Source organism: Ornithorhynchus anatinus, chromosome 4 (assembly GCF_004115215.2).
Source record: "Ornithorhynchus anatinus isolate Pmale09 chromosome 4, mOrnAna1.pri.v4, whole genome shotgun sequence".
NCBI classification, from domain to species: domain Eukaryota; kingdom Metazoa; phylum Chordata; class Mammalia; order Monotremata; family Ornithorhynchidae; genus Ornithorhynchus; species Ornithorhynchus anatinus.
Genome location: NC_041731.1, coordinates 79,096,900 through 79,114,422, shown reverse-complemented (window position 1 = coordinate 79,114,422; position 17,523 = coordinate 79,096,900). Strand labels below are relative to the sequence as shown.

The window sequence follows — 17,523 nt, the reverse complement described above, 5'->3', positions numbered from 1 at the left end:
AGAGATTCATTGCAGAATTGCTCTCCTGAAAATGATACAAAATGGAATTTGTGAAGAGTATAGGTAAAATAGTCCATTAAATGCTTTACTTTCAGTGGAGTGAAAGTATCTCCCCTCTCTCTCCGCCTCAAAATATTATATTCTGTGGGCAAGCAATGTGTCTTTATTGTTGTATTGTAGTCTCCCAAGCATTGAATACAGTGCTTTGCACACAGTAAGAGCTCAATAAATGCGATTCAACAAAAACGTGATCTAGGAGTCAATCCCAAATATATCAGAATTCTATCAAGTTGTGACTGTATTTGAAAATAGATTGATATCTAGTTTAAAAATTACCCCATACGATTGAATCAAAGATATGTATGCTTTCGAGGTGAAGACAGTGATCTTAAGTGTTTTTAGATGATTTGGGGTGTCAACAACACAGTATTCCTATTATGCAGTGGTAGGTTTTGTTCATAGGAATTCACAATTTTGGAAATTTTGGAAATGCTTTGGCTCACTTTTTAGATGAATTTTTAATACATTCTTTTAAGAAAAATAAAATGGCTTTGAGACTGAAATGCAAAATAAAGGAAGGCTTTAATTGTGAATTCTTGATTCAGTCAATGAATAGCATGCCCGAAAATAGTTGTACCATTTAAAATGGTAAAGAAAGTCACCTTGAATATATTCCAATTAGAAACACAGAAAAAATAAAAAGGAAGGTACAATCCTTTGTGAATCACCCAAATGCATTTAATTGTTTGCTAAAACAAAACGATAATCACAGTGGCAATCTCCTTTAAAGTTACAACACTGTAATGGCATCTGTTGTGACATAAAACTAGGAAAGAAAATGTTAATCTGGAATGAGTAGCTTCACTGTGAAATGATGATATACTTGGCTTCCTGTAGTAGAGCTGTCAAGCTTGGGCAGTTTCCTGGTCAATAGTGACAATTCTATGTGTCAGTAAGCAGAATCTCCTGATACCATAACCTGCAGTTCACACATTACTGAAGCTCCAACTGTCGAATGTTCCAGTCCCTTGGTATTGTTCCAGCTTCCAGACTCTCCCGACTGGCTCGCGTTTCGCTGTTTGGCAATTTGCCCTAATGATATCCCATGGGGGCGCTCAGCCCCTTCTCGTCTCCATATTTAATCATGTTCCATTCATCTGAGTGATGAGCAAATTGTGCTGCACACATTGTCACTTTCCCTCATCTCTACCAGGGCGATCCCGGATTCGTTCGTCGGCTGATCGTATCCGGGACTGCAGTAGTATTCTTAGAAAAGAGAGAACGGTCATCCCAGTTTCCCCGAGAGCTAGTTTCGCTACATCTGGTTTTTGATGGCCAGTTGTCTCCCCGGAGTTCCAAATGCTTCCCCTTTTCTGTGCCTGCATGTAAGACAAGACAAACCCTCTGATGGCGTGAGAAACCGTGTCATGAAACATCGCTCTGTATTTGGTACTTACAAGTTTTACAGATATCGGCAACCATTCCTGCTTAACGTCCAGCATTTTACGTGGTCTTTTTGGATCATTCGTTGCTTACTTTGGTGTTTTTTTTCGTTATTTGTAGTTAACGGCTTGTCTTCATGGATCCGTTGCACTGCTCTACCCAATGTATTGGCAGCACATATACATCCCCGTGCTGCCTCCGCACGTACTGGACTACTGCTGGTAAGTTGCTTCGCCCTCAATTCTGAATATACGAGCGACCCTCCCTCCCCTCCACTCCAGATCTTAGCCATCCGAACGAGGGAGTAACTGAAGAAGTTCAGGTTGTTGCCCAGAGCTCATGGATGCCAGTGTCGGAACAGATTTGTTAACATTATGAGTGTGAAACGGAATCCCCCAAAACTTAATTTGAATAGGAAATTGGCAGCTGTTTGCCATCCATTTGTTGCTGCCGTCCTTGCAAATAGTGACTGAAGTTGGGTCTGTTCTTTCCTTACTGCTCATTGGATTACTGTTCTGGAAGCTATGAAAAGAGGTGGGGAAAACTGAGTCACAAGAGGTTGATTAACTACTGAGGTCCCTAGTTAATCAGTATGAGGATCCGGCTCACTTGAGTCCAACTTTACTCTTCTGGGTGATTTTTCGCTCTTTAGTCCTTGAGACAGCTAATTTAGTACACCAAAGTAGCAATGTAAGCTTGCCTTCTACACTGTAAGCTCATCATGGGCAGGGAATGTGTCTGCTAATTCTATTGTGTTGTACTCTCCCGAGCACTTAATACAGTGCTCTATGCAAAGTAAGTGCTCAACAAATACGATGAATTGATTCACCGATCAATGAAAGGTAAAAGTATCTCACGTCCCTTACCGATGGAAAGATCATAAGTATTTCACATGATAGAAGATAGACAGCCAGTAACCATGCCTGGAATAAAAAAATAAATACATTTTGGTATTTGTTAAGTGCTTATTATGTGCAAAGCAGTGTTGTGAGCACTGGGGGGGCAGGTACAAGGTGATCGGGTTGTCCCACGTGGGGCTCACAGTCTTAATCCCCATTTTACAGATGAGGTAACTGAGGCACAGAGAAGTGAAGTGACTTGCCCAAAGTCAAACAGCTGACAAGTGGCTGAGCTGGGATTTGAACCCATGACCTCTGACTCCCAAGCCCATGCTCTTTCCACTGAGCCACGCTGCTCCACGTTGCAGCAGGAAGGGTGAGAGAAAGCCCAAGGGCACTGGGTCCTCTAGCCTGTAAGCCCACTGTGGGCAGGGAATGTGTCTATTATAGAGTTGGGCTGTACTCTGTCAAGCACTTTGTACAGAGCTCTTCACACAGTTAGCGCCCAATAAATACCAGTGACTGATTGGGTCCATCCTGGGGACTGCAGCCTGTCACCAGGGGACAAAAGGGAAATAGAACATTTTGGCACCATCCGTTGGCCTCTTTGTGACTCTGAGGGGTGGAGAATGCCATTTTCTAGGTAACTGCTCTGCCCAGAAAGTCGTGGGCCTGCAGTGCATAGCCTTCACCATCCAACCTGTGGGGATGAGGGCCTTCTCCCACTCCCGTGGATTGGTCCACCTCGCTACAGAGCTTTCAGCCCAAATCATCACCCACCTCAACTTAGCACCTATGATGGGTGCATGGGGGCATGGAACTCACCTTAAGACAAGGTCCCAGTGGGCATCCTTTAGTCTCCATGTCTCTCCAAGTGAATGGTTGGAGTTACATTTTTGACATTCTCATCCACCTTTTTGTTTTCCTGATTAGGGGCATTTCTAACATCCTCAGGAGATTTTGGGAGGGAAAACACTCTTATAATGGCTCCCTCATGGCCTTCCTTTAGCGGGAAGACCTGTCCCAGCTCAGATAGTGTCTCATTTGCACGACCAGCCAGAAACCATTGCCACAGAGAAGGATGAAGAAATGTGATACTGCTATATTAGTCCATTTAGGAAATAGTCAGAGAGATTGGATGGCACCATGGACAATCTTGATTATACACTTTTCTTTATCATAAGGTTTCTCAAAGGACTGGATTATGGTGGGACCAGGGAGGATAGTCAATTCAGTGAGGGCTCTAAATATCTCCTTTACATGGATAAAAATCATCTTAGATTTGGGCTGAGAGGATATTTTTGGCTTTAGTTAGACCAACTTCACCTGGGTTCCTGTCTAGCCAAGGAGGGGAAGGTACTTCTTGAATGAGGGGGATTTTGGTAATAATAATAATAAGGGTACTTGTTAAGCGCTTACTATGTGCCAGGCACTGTACTAAGTGCTGGGGTGGATACAAGCAAATCAGATTGGACACAATCCCTTGTCCCATGTAGGGCTCACAGTCTCAATCCCCATTTTACAGATGAGATAAGTGAGGCCTAGAGAAGTGAAGTAACTTGCCAAAGGTCACACAGCAGACAAGTGGTGGAGCCGGAATTAGAACCCATGACTTTTTGACTCCCAGGCCCATGCTCTATCCACTATGCCATGCCGCTTCTCCTCTAAGGATGCAAATGTGGTTGAGAATACAGATGTGTGAGCCACACTGTAGTAACTTAGAGTGTCCACACACAGGTTTTTGCTGCCCTAATGGGTTTGGCCCATTCAAAGACGTTGTCTATTTTTGAGTTTGCCTATTGGTATTTTGATTTTTCACAAACTCCAAACTTCAGCTTTCCAGACTAACTTCTGCAGTGGTCTCCGGGCAGTGCACTGATAGTCCATCTTGTTTGAAATTGTGCTTCATCAGTTGCTTGGTGGGGGATGCAAAAGAAGTTTTGCACTGAAGGGGAGTTGCAGCCTCTGAAATTGGGATTGAATTGAATCAGGAAAAGCCTAGAGAAAAGGAAGGGGAGGAAACCGATGGCTGAGAAAAATATATGAACGTAGCTTTTTTGGGCACATTTTATCAAAGCTTCTCCCAGAAGTGTGTGGTCCCAGCCTCTCCTCAATCAGGTAGGTCCCTCATGATGCCCGAGAAATCTGAGTTTCACTGAAGAGCTTTGGGGAGAGTGGTGCCAAGTGGGTCCTGGATCCTGGGAGTATCTGCCCAAATAGACTTAGATTTACCCCTGCCTCTGGAGGCATCACTTCATATCCTAAATTCCATCCTCTTCCTATATCAGAATCTCCCAAGTGCTTAGTACAGTGCCATGCACAAATACAAATGAATAAATAAATATAATGGATTGATTTCTAGCAGCAGGCTTCCTTTTCTGTGCAAGAAGGAGAAACTCCAGTTTTTGGAAAGGCAAATAGCTTCTTCCTTGTTGGAGAAACTATAGCTGAAAATTACCTCTTCCCCCAAGGTAGCCAGGGAAAGGTCACCATCACGGGGGGGCTGGAAAGGATGGACCATCATAAGTGCCACTGAAGGAAGGGCAGCCTCCCTCTGGGACATCCCTTCTCTCTTTGCAACCCGCAGTGGACTAGAAGCAGCATGGCCTAGTTGGTAGACCACAGGCCTGGGGGTCCGAAGGATCTGGGTTCCAATCCCGGCTCCACCACTTGGGTGCTGCGTGACTTTGGGCAAGTCTCTCCACTTCGCTGTGCCTCAGTTACCTCATCTGTAAAGGTGGCATTATGACCTTGAATCCCACGTGGGCCAGGAACTGCATCCAACTGTTAACCCGTATCGATCCCGGTGTTTAGAACTATCGATCCCGGTGTTTAGAACACTGCTTGGCACATAGTAAGTGCTTAACAAATACCATCATCACCAACATCAATCTGCCAACCCCTCTGTGGAGTTCCAGACCCTTCTCTCGCAGCCATGCACCTCTTCCTCCGCTTGAAAGTGCCCAGATTTTGAACTACTAGCCTCCAGCCCCAGAGGGAGTGGTCAACTCTTGCCCTGACTATGTCTCTGGTGGATCGCAATGCTTTTCTGCCTCAAATCTCCCCACATCCCACACACTCCCCTTGGGTGACACCAATTCTTGTACATAGGTATAAGCTGCATTTATGAGTAAATTACATTTTCCCAGAACACTCCAGTCCTTCCCTCTCTGGAAATATGGAGTGGGAAGGGTATACTGGACAGGTACCTGGAGGTAAAGGTTCAGGTAGGGAGACCTGAATGCAGCCTTGTGCTGGAGGGTAGCCCCTAAAGCTTTTTTAGCAACTCAGATTCTCTCTGATGTCTTGAGAAGGAGGGAACTGCCTCATTGATGGTGACCACCCACCTATGAAAAACCAAGGTTACAGATAAGTAGCCTCTGTTTTGGGTCCTTGCCACTATGTTGATTATGTTATTTTTCAAATTTTTCAGTGAAAATTGATTCCATCTACATACATGTACTCTTACTAACCTGATTTGGTGACAGTCACGTTTTGGGCATAATTCAGTTAGACTGGGAACCTGTCATTGGGCAGGGATTGTCTCTATCTGTTGTCGAATTATACATTCCAAGTGCTTAGTACAGTGCTCTGCACATAGTAAGCGCTCAATAAATACTACTGAATGAATTCAACATTAGCCTTCATATGAGGCTATCTGCATTATTGACATGGTCATAAAATGCAGACTATTTGAAACGGTTTCATGGTTCTTAATGCTCGCAAATCACTCCTTGATAGAGGAGCATTGCTACACCCCCATATGATTTCCAACTCAGTTTTAATGAATAAATGTATCCTTTATATTGCAGTGCCCCAATGCCTTACCTGATTGGTGTTCATTTGAGCCTCATGGAGGTGAGTACTCTTTAATCACAAATTATATTAGGAGGAACAAAAATACTAGTCATTGCATTTCTTTTCCCAGAGGAGATTATCTGTGAGTTGCCTAAAGTTATTATTGTCAGATCTGGAACTCTTCACTCACTCTCAATTCACATTAACCGATTGCTAAATTCTGCTGATTTTACCTTTATAATATTTTCCAGACCCACCCCTCCGTATCCAAACAGCAACCACCTTGGCCCACATACTCGACGTATCCCCACTAGATGACTGAATTAGTTTCTCCGCTGATCTCCACGCCGCCCACGTCTCCCCTTGCCAGCCATTTCTGAGAAGCTGGGTGGCTTATCAGTCAATCCATAATCAATCATTGGCGTGCATTGGGTGCTTACTGTGTGTAGAGCACTGTACTATGCACTTGGGAAAGTACAATACGAGTTGGTACACGTGATCCCTGCCCTCAAGGCACTTACAGTCTACAGGGGTGACCTCCATTTATTTCTCCATAAATTACATATAGGAGAAATAGAGTATGGACAAGGATCATCACTGTTTATTGTTGTATTGTTCTTTCCCAAGTGCTTAGTACAGTGCTCTGGGCACAGTAAGTGCTTAATAAACCTGATTGAATGAATGAATGAATGAATATGTTAAGTGCTGTTGTGCTGGGAAGAGTATCAAAATGCTTGAGGGGTTAACAGCCAACTGCATAAATGATGCAGAGGGCTTAGTGAGAAGAGCTGAGCTTGGGAGTCCAAGGACTTGGGTTCCACATGGGGCTCCCAGTCTAAGTAGGAGGGGGAACATGTTTTGAATCCTCATTTTGCAGATGAGGGAACTGAGTCATGGAGAAGTTAGTGACTTGTCCAAGGTCACACAGACAAGTTGCAGAGCCGCAATTAGAATCCTGGTCCTCTGACTACCAGGCCTGAGCTCTTTTCACTAGGCCACGTTGCTTCTCTCACCCTCGCTTAGACTGTGACTCCCATGTAGGAGAGGGACTGTACCTGATCTGATTGTACTGTACATGCCCCAGCATTTGCACAGTGCCAGGCACATAGTAAGCATTTAACAACCACCACAATTATTATTGTTACAATCATATCTACTTATTCCATTGTACTTTCCCAAGCATTTAGCACTCTGCTTTGCACACTTCTTTCCCTTGCTCTGAGACCTAGAATTGAATTCTCTCATATTGCCCGTCTTATTTTCACCTTTCGCTTTTACCCAGAGAGCTTATTTATGTTCCCAGTTCTCTGAATTTGTGTAGCTATCATTCAGATGTACGATTACACTGTCTTCTCATTCCCTTACAGTTCTTTCATGAAAAATCAATATTCATTTAATACAGGATTCAAGTCAGGATTATTGACCCACTAGGTTCATTTATTTCATTTTCATCACAGTTGTGATCCGCTGGGTCTCACTTCTTATTTCCAAGTGGCTAGGAGTTTGGTACAGATTTATCTCAAGCTCACACTGACTATACAACCATCGAAATGTGCAATCCAAACCACTGGGTGAGAGCTAAGAATTCTGCTCCGGGAGAACTATCGAGATCAGTAGTAACAGTGTAGAATCTTAGTTAATCAGTCCATCGTATTTATTGAGCGCATACTGTGTCCAGAGCACTGTACTAAGCGCTTGGGAGAGTGGACAGGAAACTCCACTCAGTAATCCCCAGGAGAACTAAGAATGGGTGTTTCTCCCTGATACCATCCAGAGGCAGTTGTCAAGACATTGCACGTGGCCAAGCAAGGTCACCAAGATTAGTTTGATACAGATGACTCAGAGAAAAAAGTCCACTTATCAATCAGTTGAATTTATTGAGCACTTACTGTGTTCAGAACACTGTTCAATGCACTTGGAAGAGTACAGTACAACATAGTAGACAACGTTCCCTGCCCACAAGGAGCTTTTTAGCAATAAAACAATTGCTTTACCACCACAACTTGTGACATCACAGGTTTTTTTCCAAAAATGAAGGGCACAAAAACTTCTGCTTCAGCATGCAAACCAATTTAAGGAATGTGAACGACAGGTACCGGGGTGCCAAAGCAGAAGAAATCGAAAGCTACTCCCATCGCATCATTAAAGATGTTGTAAGACCCTGTGCCTGTTATCGTTGTACCTCTGAGCAGTCAAGGTGGCTCCAGCTTCGTCAGTCAATCAGTGGAATTTGTTGAATGCTTATTGTATGCAGAGCACTGTACTAAGCACTTGGGAAGGTACAATATCAGAGATTTCATAGACGTTCCCTGACCACAGGATCCTTACAGTCTAGAGTAAGCTCCTTGCTGGAGTAGGAAAAGGGCTGGGTTGGAACTTGTTAATGCTACAGATGCAGGTTTCTCCTGGGTAGGGAATTTCCTCGCTGAGATTGGGAAGAGAACATTAGGGTAGGAAGAGGCCAAGCAGGTTGTGGTTAATTCATTATGTTGCTTATTGTGCTTGAGAGGGTGCAATAGAAGACACCCAGTCTTAAGCATCTTCTTATCTTTCACTTCCTTTTCCCTTCCTTTCCTCCTTGTTATCTTCTTGTGCTCTCCTTATGGCTAGATCTAATTCTTATATAGCAGGCCCTTCTCCATTTGAAGGTTGCAAAAGTTATGCAAAAAGTGGGGCAATTATTCAAACGAATACAGTCTTTTCAGAGACTTTACAAAGACACGTAAACCCAATAATAGAAATTGTTCAGTCGGTATGACTGCCATGACACTTCATTAAAGATTAATATTATTATTATTACTATTATAATATCTGTTAAGTGCTTACCATGTGTCAAGCACTGTTCGGAGTGCTGGGATGGATATAAATTAATCAGGTCAGACACAGTCCTTGTCCTGCTTGGGGTTCACAGTCTGTGTAGGAGGGAGAACAGTTATTAATCCCCGTTTTGCAGATGAGGTAACTGAGGCACAGAAGAAGGGAAGCGACTTGCCAAAGGTCACCCAGCAAAGCAGCTGGCAGTGTCAGCATTAGAAGCCGGGGCCTCCGGCTCCCAGATCCGTGGTCTTTAGAGTAGGCCACGCTCCTTTTGAGATTACTTCACGACCACATGCCTGGTCTTGTCTGAACTTGCACTGCCTGCCCAGGCCCTTCCCCACAGGGGTAAGCCGGGATGGGCAGAAGGTCTGGCAGTGTTGGATTCATTCCATGCAGTCACTCTGGACGATAGAACAAAAGACCTGGATGCAGGTGTTAAAAATAGGCTTCTGTGCCTCTGGGAAACTCCCACTCCAAAGACTTTAAGCATCATCCAAAGTCACAGAGACAGTCTTTCAAGAATCGCTCTATGCAGATGAACGTGCACCCTAGAGGCCCACAGTAAAGAAGACATGCAAATGATTGTAAATCTCCAGGTGTTACAGACTGACAGTGTCTAAAGAAAGCTGAGGTAATGTGTCCGCTTGCATGAGGGAAGATGTACCCACAACTAAAAATCGATAATGGAAACAAAAATACATGCTGCCTCAGAATTCTGTTGCAATACTGGTAGTTTCGTATTATTATAATTGCAAAATAATTGCATGTTAAGCACTGACCATGTGCCAAACAATAATAATATGTTGGTATTTGTTAAGCGCTTACTATGTGCAGAGCAGTGTTCTAAGCGCTGGGGTAGACACAGGGGAATCAGGTTGTCCCACGTGGGGCTCACAGTCTTCATCCCCATTTTACAGATGAGGTAACTGAGGCACAGAGAAGTTAAACGACTTGCCCACAGTCACACAGCTGACAAGTGGCAGAGCTGGGATACGAACCCATGACCTCTGACTCCCAAGCCCGGGCTCTTTCCACTGAGCCACGCTGCTTCTCTGTAGAAGCCTATTATCATTCTCATCACCGCACTGAGTGCCTGTCATGTGCAGAGCACTGTCTTTGGTGCCTGGGAACTTACAGTGAAAACTTTCAGTCTAATCTGGGAGACAGGCAGAAACAGATTGTTTATGTTAGATTATGGATGAAAGAAGCAGCCTGGCCTAATGTAAAGAGCACAGGCCTGGGAATTAGAGGACCTGGGTTCTAATCTCTGATCTGCAATTGCTTGCTGTTTGACCTTGGGCAAGTCACTTCACTCTACCTGAGTTCTAGATTGTGAGCCCCATGCAGCATAAGGACTGTGTCCAACCTAATTAACTTCCATAAACCTCAGCGTTTAACAAACACCATAAAAATTGCTAAAGCTAGTACAACAGGAAACAAAAATATATGAATAAATGAATGGAAATATTGAGACAGCTCTAAGCCTGTTTACCGCAAACCAGCTTTTCCCCTTAGAGATGTTCTCCGCACGATCCAACATCTAGCTGCAGTGTGGGTGGATTCTCTCCGAGCCAAGGTGGCCCTCCGCACTGCTCACATAATGTCTGACCATTTTCTCTTGCCCAGCGTCCTGAGTCCTGTAGTTTATGAGAGGTTGAGAAAATTTGGTACAAGTTCCGAACATGGGATCAAGTCTGATTTTCTCACTGTCTTGCAACAGTTAGATTTTATTCTTTTTATTTCAAGTGACCGCATCAAACAGAAACTCCTTATCATTGGCTTTACAGCACTCAGTCACCACATCCCCTCCTATTTTACCTTGCTGATTTTCTACTATGACACACTTGGCTCTTCTAACACCAACCTACTCATTGTACCCAGATCTTGTTTATCTTGCCGCTGATCCCTCACCCATGTTCTGCCTCTGGCCTGGAACTCCCCCGCCTCATTGTCCAACAGACCATCACTCTCCCCATCTTGAAAGCCTTATTAAAATCACATCTCTTTCAAGAAGCCTTCCCTGAGCTCTCATTTCTGCTCTTCTGTCTACCTTCTGTGTCACCTCGACCCACCCTCAGTTCAAGAATATCTGTGTTCATATCCATAATTCATTTTAATGTCCTTCAACCCCCCAGACTATAAACTCCTTGTGGGCAGAGAACGTATGTACCAGCTCTGTAATATTGTACTCATCCAAACGCTCTCAGAAAAGTCATCTGTTGGATTGATTGTTCATTCTATTTGGCCATCAATTTAATTTTATTTCATATTTAGAAATTATCGTGCTTTACACAATATGCTGAATGGAAGAATTGAAACAAAAATTACCAACTGGCTTTGAGTACTTACCATTATTTCCTGCCAAAATATTCTTTCATTATTTAAGAACCATGGGATTGAGCAATCACTATATTCTTTGGGTAGTAGCCAAAAAGTCATTTTTATATACCATTTAAGCCAACTTCCACTTTATGCTAAATTTTTCATCCCTACCTTATTAAATCAGGTGAAGGAATTTATGAAATTACTTTGTCAGAGACAAAAATGGAATTAAAAATGACAGTAGAAAAGATAAATTTGTTTTGTTTTACCATTTAATTTGAATGCATCTGTCATTATGGAAGACCTATATATAATTATATTTTGACTTGTCAAAATAGGTATTTTCTCTTCTAATTGTAGTGTTGTTTGAACTAGGTGTATTTTACCCTTTATCAAGGAAATGAAGGGAGTTACTTGATTTATGCACTTGCAAATCATGTAATCATTGCAATAAGTCTCTTTTCCTGCTGACCACTGTATTATGATAGGAAACTATTTTAAGCTTTTCCTTATAATAACCTGAAGCTATTTTGGTTAAAGGAGGGAATATATATGTTGGTACAGGGTGGTACGAGAAAATCAACCCAGTTTCGTTACCCAGAGAAATCACCTTTCCACTCTCCCTTTACTTGGAAAAGAATGTATCCATGGCTACAGAATGAAAAGTCTTAAGATTTGGGATGTTGTAAAGCAGACTCCTCATGGTTAACTCTCTTTTTTCTCATTGGGAAATTATTTGGGCACGTCACAGTAATTCATTAAAAAAAATTTAAGCGGAATAGTACTGTACTAAGAGTAATAATTTTATCAAGAAACTTAGGTTCTGTTACAAATCTGCATATTGGGTGTATTTTATTGATTTGCGATTACAGAATTTCTGCAGTGCATTAAGAACTACCAGTGTCCCTAGAGTTAACTAAATTTGACCAGAATGTGTGTTTAAACCGTGCATTTGGACTAGATCATTGTTAGGATATGACAGAGCATTCTTCCAGCAGCATGGGCCCGTTCAGATATAGTATGTCACAGTGCTGTCGGGAGAAAATGTTTGTACACATACTCGCTATGTCGGTCATGGGAATTCCTACCGGGCCAGTGTGTCCTTGGTGCAGGTCACATCTCCTCTATCCTTCCTTGTCCCCACGGCTTTCTCCAGTTATCACCCCTTCTCCCTCCTAACATTCCTCTCCAAACTCCTTGTCTGCACCTGCTTTGTCCACTTCCTCTCTTCCAATTCTCTCCTTGACCCCCTCCACTCTGGCTTCTGCCCCCTTCATGCCACAGAAACCGCCCTCTCAAAGGTCACCAGTGATCTCCTTGCCAAATCCAACTACCTTTACTCCATCCTAATCCTCTTCGACCTCTCAGATGGCTTTGACACTGTCAAACAGCCACTTCCCCAGGACATATTATCCAAAATTAGCTTCTCTGATTCAGTCCTCTCCTGGTTCTCCTCCTATTTCTCTTGTCTCTCATTCTCAGTCTCTTTCGTGGGCTTCTCCTCTGCCTCCTACCCTCTAGCTGTGGTTGTTGTCCCTCAAGGCTGTTCTGAGTCCCTGCCTATTCTCCATCTACACCCACTCCCTTGGAGAACACATTTGCTCCCATGGCTTCAAGTGTCATCTCTATGTGGATGATTCCCAGATCTCCATCTCCATCCCTGATCTCTCTCCTTCTCTGCCGTCTCTCATTTCCTCCTGCCTTCGGGACATATCTACTTGGATGTCCCGCCGGCACCTCAAACTTACATATCCAAAATAGAATTCTTCATCTTCCCACCCAAACCCTGCCCTTCCCCTGACTTTCTCATCACTGTAGACACCACCACCATCCTTCCAGTCTCACAAGCCCGTAACCTTGGTGTTATCCTCCACTGATCACTTTCATTCAACCCACATATTCAGTCTATCACCAGATCCTGTCAGGTCGACCTTCACAATGTTGCTAAAATCTGCTTTTCCTCTCCATCCAAACTGTTACCAGGCATTTGTACTACCCTGCCTTGATTACAGCATCAGCCTCCTTGCTGACCTCCCGGCCTCCTGTTTCTCCCTTCTCCAGTCTATACTTCACTCTGCTGCCCAGACCATTTTCTACAAAATCATGTTTCCCCACTCCTCAAGAGCCTCTAGTGGCTGCCCATCCACCTCCACATCAAACAGAAAACGCCTTACCAAAGGTTTTAAACACTCAATCACCTTGCCCCATCCTACCTTACCTCCTTGATTCCCTATTACAATCCAGCCCACACACTTTGCTTATCTAATACCAACTTACTCAGTGTACCTCAATAGAGTGTACCCCATCATTGCCCTCTGGCCCCTGTCTTGCCTCTCTCCCGAAACACCATCCCTCGTCATATCCATCTTAAGAGTGCTCTCCACACCTTCAAAGTCCTATCGAAGGCACATCTTCTCCAAGAGGCCATTCCCTGACTAAGCCCTCATTACCTCCTCTCTCAATCCTTTCTATGTCATCATTGAACTTGGATTTGCACCTTTTATTCACTCTCCTTCAGCCCCACCGCACTTAGGTATACATCTGTTCTTTATTTATATTAATGTCGGTCTCCTCTTCTAGACTGTAAGCTTGTTTTGGTCAGGGAACGTTTCTACCAGCTCAGTTATATTGTAATCTCCGTAGTGTGTAGTTCATTGATCTCCATGCACTAAGCACTTAATAAATATGATAGATTGATTGATTATGGGGTTCTTTAAGAGTACCAGCCCCTTACCCACGTCCTTCCCCTGGTCTGGAACTCCTTCCCACTTTGTATCCGTCAGGCGATCACCCTTCCCACCTTCAAAGCCTTATTAAAATCACATTTCCTCCAAGGGCCCTTCCCTGACTAAGCCTCCATTTCTCCTACCCACCCTCCCCTCTGCATCACCTATGCAGGAAGCAGCGTGGCTCAGTGGAAAGAGCCTGGGCTTCTAAGTCAGAGGTCATGGGTTCGACTCCTGGCTCTGCCATTTGTCAGTTGTGTGACTGTGGGCAAGTCACTTAACTTCTCTGTGCCTCAGTTACCTTATCTGTAAAATAGGGATTAACTGTGAGCCTCACGTGGGACAACCTGATTACCCTGTATCTACCCCAGCGCTTAGAACAGTGCTTGGCACATAGTAAGCACTTAACAAATACCAACATTATTATTATTATTATAATTACTACTAATAATAATTGCAGTACTTAGAAGCAGAACGGCTTAGTGAAAAGACCACGGGCTTGGGTTCAAATCCCAGCTCCGCCACTTGTCAGCTGTGTGACTTTGGGCAAGTCACTTCACTTCTCTGTGCCTCACTTACCTCATCTGTAAAAATGGGGATTAAGACTATGAGCCCCATGTGGACAACCTGATTACCTTGTATCTACCCCAGCGCTTAGAACAGTGCTTGAAACATGGTGAGCACTTAACAAATACCATCATCATTATTACTTGTTAAAGTGCCTACTATAACAATGCTTAGCACATAGTAAGCGTTTAACAAATACCATAATTTTATTATTATTATTATGCCAAACACTGTACTAAGTGCTTGGGACGATTCCAGATCATAAGGTTGGACACAATCCTTGTTCCATATGGGGCTAACAATGTAAGTAGGAGAGAGTGGGGCTGAATTCCCATTTTGCAGATGAGAAAACAGAGACTCGGAGCAGTTAAGTCACAGAAGATTAGAGTCAGGATTAGAGTCAGGAGTCAGGATTAGATCCCAGGTCTTCTGACTCCGGGGCCTGTGCACTTTCCACTAGGCCATGCAGCTTCCCAACGTTTGCAAGCCACCAGTCATTGGCCAGCTACCTATTTTTGGGGGGCAGGGACAATTTTTTAGCCGAGATTTCAGTTCATCCTTTTCCTCCTATTCTTTCTGACCCCTCCCTTCCTGTGTCCTTGACGTCCTAGTTTTGGGGTCAGGGAGAATGCTAGCGAACTCATCGACCTCATGTGAATTTAAAGGTTGTCTCTGAAATTTAAAGAAATGTCTATTTCCATCCTCCTGTGTTGAAGTAAGTGGGGTGACAGAACTATGCAGCTAAATTAAGTATTTCTTCACAGATTTTTAAATCTGTGGTGTTTTCTCTGCCTGTATCCAGTATTTGGACCTCCATTCATTGTGCCCTACTTCCACCATTGATTACTACTATTGAAATTCTGGGCATGTTACTACTTGACTGGCCACATTCTTCTTCTTAAAATCAGGACACCATCCCAAGCATGTGGGGGAGAATGTAAGCAATTTTCAAGTCTTCCAGTATCTGAAATGTCTATTTGACTAATCTTACTGGGCATTACTCGATGTGGAAATCCATGTATTTGAAAGTCAGCAACTACAGTTGACCTATTGAGCTGGGTCATTTCTATTCCTGGACACATGCGTATTGGTTATAAATGGCCCAGGACAGTGAACAGAACTCCAGGACTATCCTTACTAGATTGAGGTGATTTGTCACTCTAGATAAAAATCCCATATTGGAGGACCGCTTTGTCCGACTCGGTCTTTCTTCGGGCCTCAGACCATAATCCCTAACTTCCTAGTTACAAGCTGATTGCATTTGTTCATTCATTCAGTCATATTTATTGAGCCCTTACTGTGTACAGAACACTGTATTAAGGTCTTGGAAAGTATGCCTCATTTTTGTATCTGTCAGCACCGGCTTCTTGCTCGTGTCCTCCCCCCGTGCTGGGAACTCCCTCCCATTTCAAATCTGCCAGCCATGATGGAACACTCCCTCATCCTTGAAACATTTTCTGACTTAGGAAATGTTGACATGGTGCTAGCAAGGTTCTCATGGTGTAGTGGAAAGAGCATGGGCCTCAGAGTCAGAAGGGCATGGGGTCTAATCCCGGATCAGCCACTTGTCTGCTGTGTGACCGTGGGCAAGTCACTTCACTTCTCTATGCCTCAGTTATCTCATCTGTAAAATGGGGATTGAGACTGTGAACCCCAGGTGGGACAGGGACTGTGTCCAACCCAATTTCCTTGTATCCACCCCAGAGCTTAATACAGTTTCTGGCACATAGTAAGCACTTAACAAATATCACAATTATCATTATTATTATTATGTTAATAATCATTCAATCATATATTTGAGCACTTATAGTGTGTAGAGTACTGTACTAGGTATTTGGGAGAGTACAATACAACAATAAACAGACACATTCTCTGCCCACAATGAGCTTTTTACCACCGACCATGTCTTCTCAGTTTTGTTGGCTGGTTCCTCTTCTGCTTATCATCCCTTAATTGCAGATGTCCTGAAGGCCTTGTTCTGGGTTAATGTTGGTATTTATTAAGTGCTTACTATGTGCAGAGTGCTGTTCTAAGCGCTGGGGTAGACACAGGGTAATCAGATTGTCCCACGCGAGGCTCACAGTCTTAATCCCCATTTTATAGATGAGGGAACTGAGGCACAGAGAAGTTAAGTGACTTGCCCACAGTCACACAGCTGCTGACAAGTGACAGAGCTGGGATAAGTGGCAGAACTGGGACAAGTGGCAGAGCTGAGTTCCCTACACTTCCTCTTCCCATCCACACCAACTCTCTTTGGTAGCTCATCCACTCACCTGGCTTCAGCTGCAACATATTTGCGGATGACTTTCAAATCGACACACTGAACCGTGACTTTTTTTGTATGTAGTATTTGTTAAGCACTTATTGTTTGTCAGGCACTCTATTAAGCGCTGGGGTTGATACAGGCTAATCATTTTAGATGCAGTCCATGGCCCACTTGGGGCTCACAGTCTTAATTCCCATCATGTAGCTGAGGTAACTGAGAACAGAGAAGTAAAATAATAATGTTGGTATTTGTTAAGCGCCTAACTATGTGCAGAGCACTGTTCCAAGCTCTGGGGTAGACACAGGGGAATCAGGTTGTCCCACATGGGGCTCACAGTCTTAATCCCCATTTTACAGATGAGGGAACTGAGGCATGGAGAAGTTAAGTGACTTGCCCACAGTCACACAGCTAAGTGGCAGAGCTGGGATTTGAATCCATGACCTCTGACTCCAAAGCCCATGCTCTTTCCACTGAGCCACGCTGCAAGGACATACAACAGGCAGGATTAGAATCCAAGTCCTTCTGTGCTCTATCCACTGCTTTTTATCAGATTTTATACTCTGTTCTTTTCCCTATCCATAATCTATATTAATATCTGTTTCATTCATTCAGATATATTGATTGAGCGCTTACTGTGTGCAGAACACTGCACCCTTGTATGCTCGTATACTTTCCTTTGTATAGAGAAGCAGCATGGTGTAGTGGATAGAGCTCAGGCCTGGGAGTCAGAAGATCTTGAGTTCTA

General features: G+C 43.7%; 1 protein-coding gene across 3 annotated transcripts in view; it reads left to right on the top strand.

The window, feature by feature from the left end:
* Nucleotides 1-17,523, top strand: part of DENND1B (DENN domain containing 1B) — a 302,717-nt gene that overhangs the window by 185,195 nt on the left and 99,999 nt on the right. For all 3 annotated transcript variants that reach the window (XM_029062651.2, XM_029062649.2, XM_029062648.2), the window contains 2 exons: nt 1,564-1,664; nt 6,095-6,140. In XM_029062651.2, the coding sequence (XP_028918484.1) occupies nt 1,564-1,664; nt 6,095-6,140 (147 nt within the window). The remainder of the gene's footprint in view (nt 1-1,563; nt 1,665-6,094; nt 6,141-17,523) is intronic.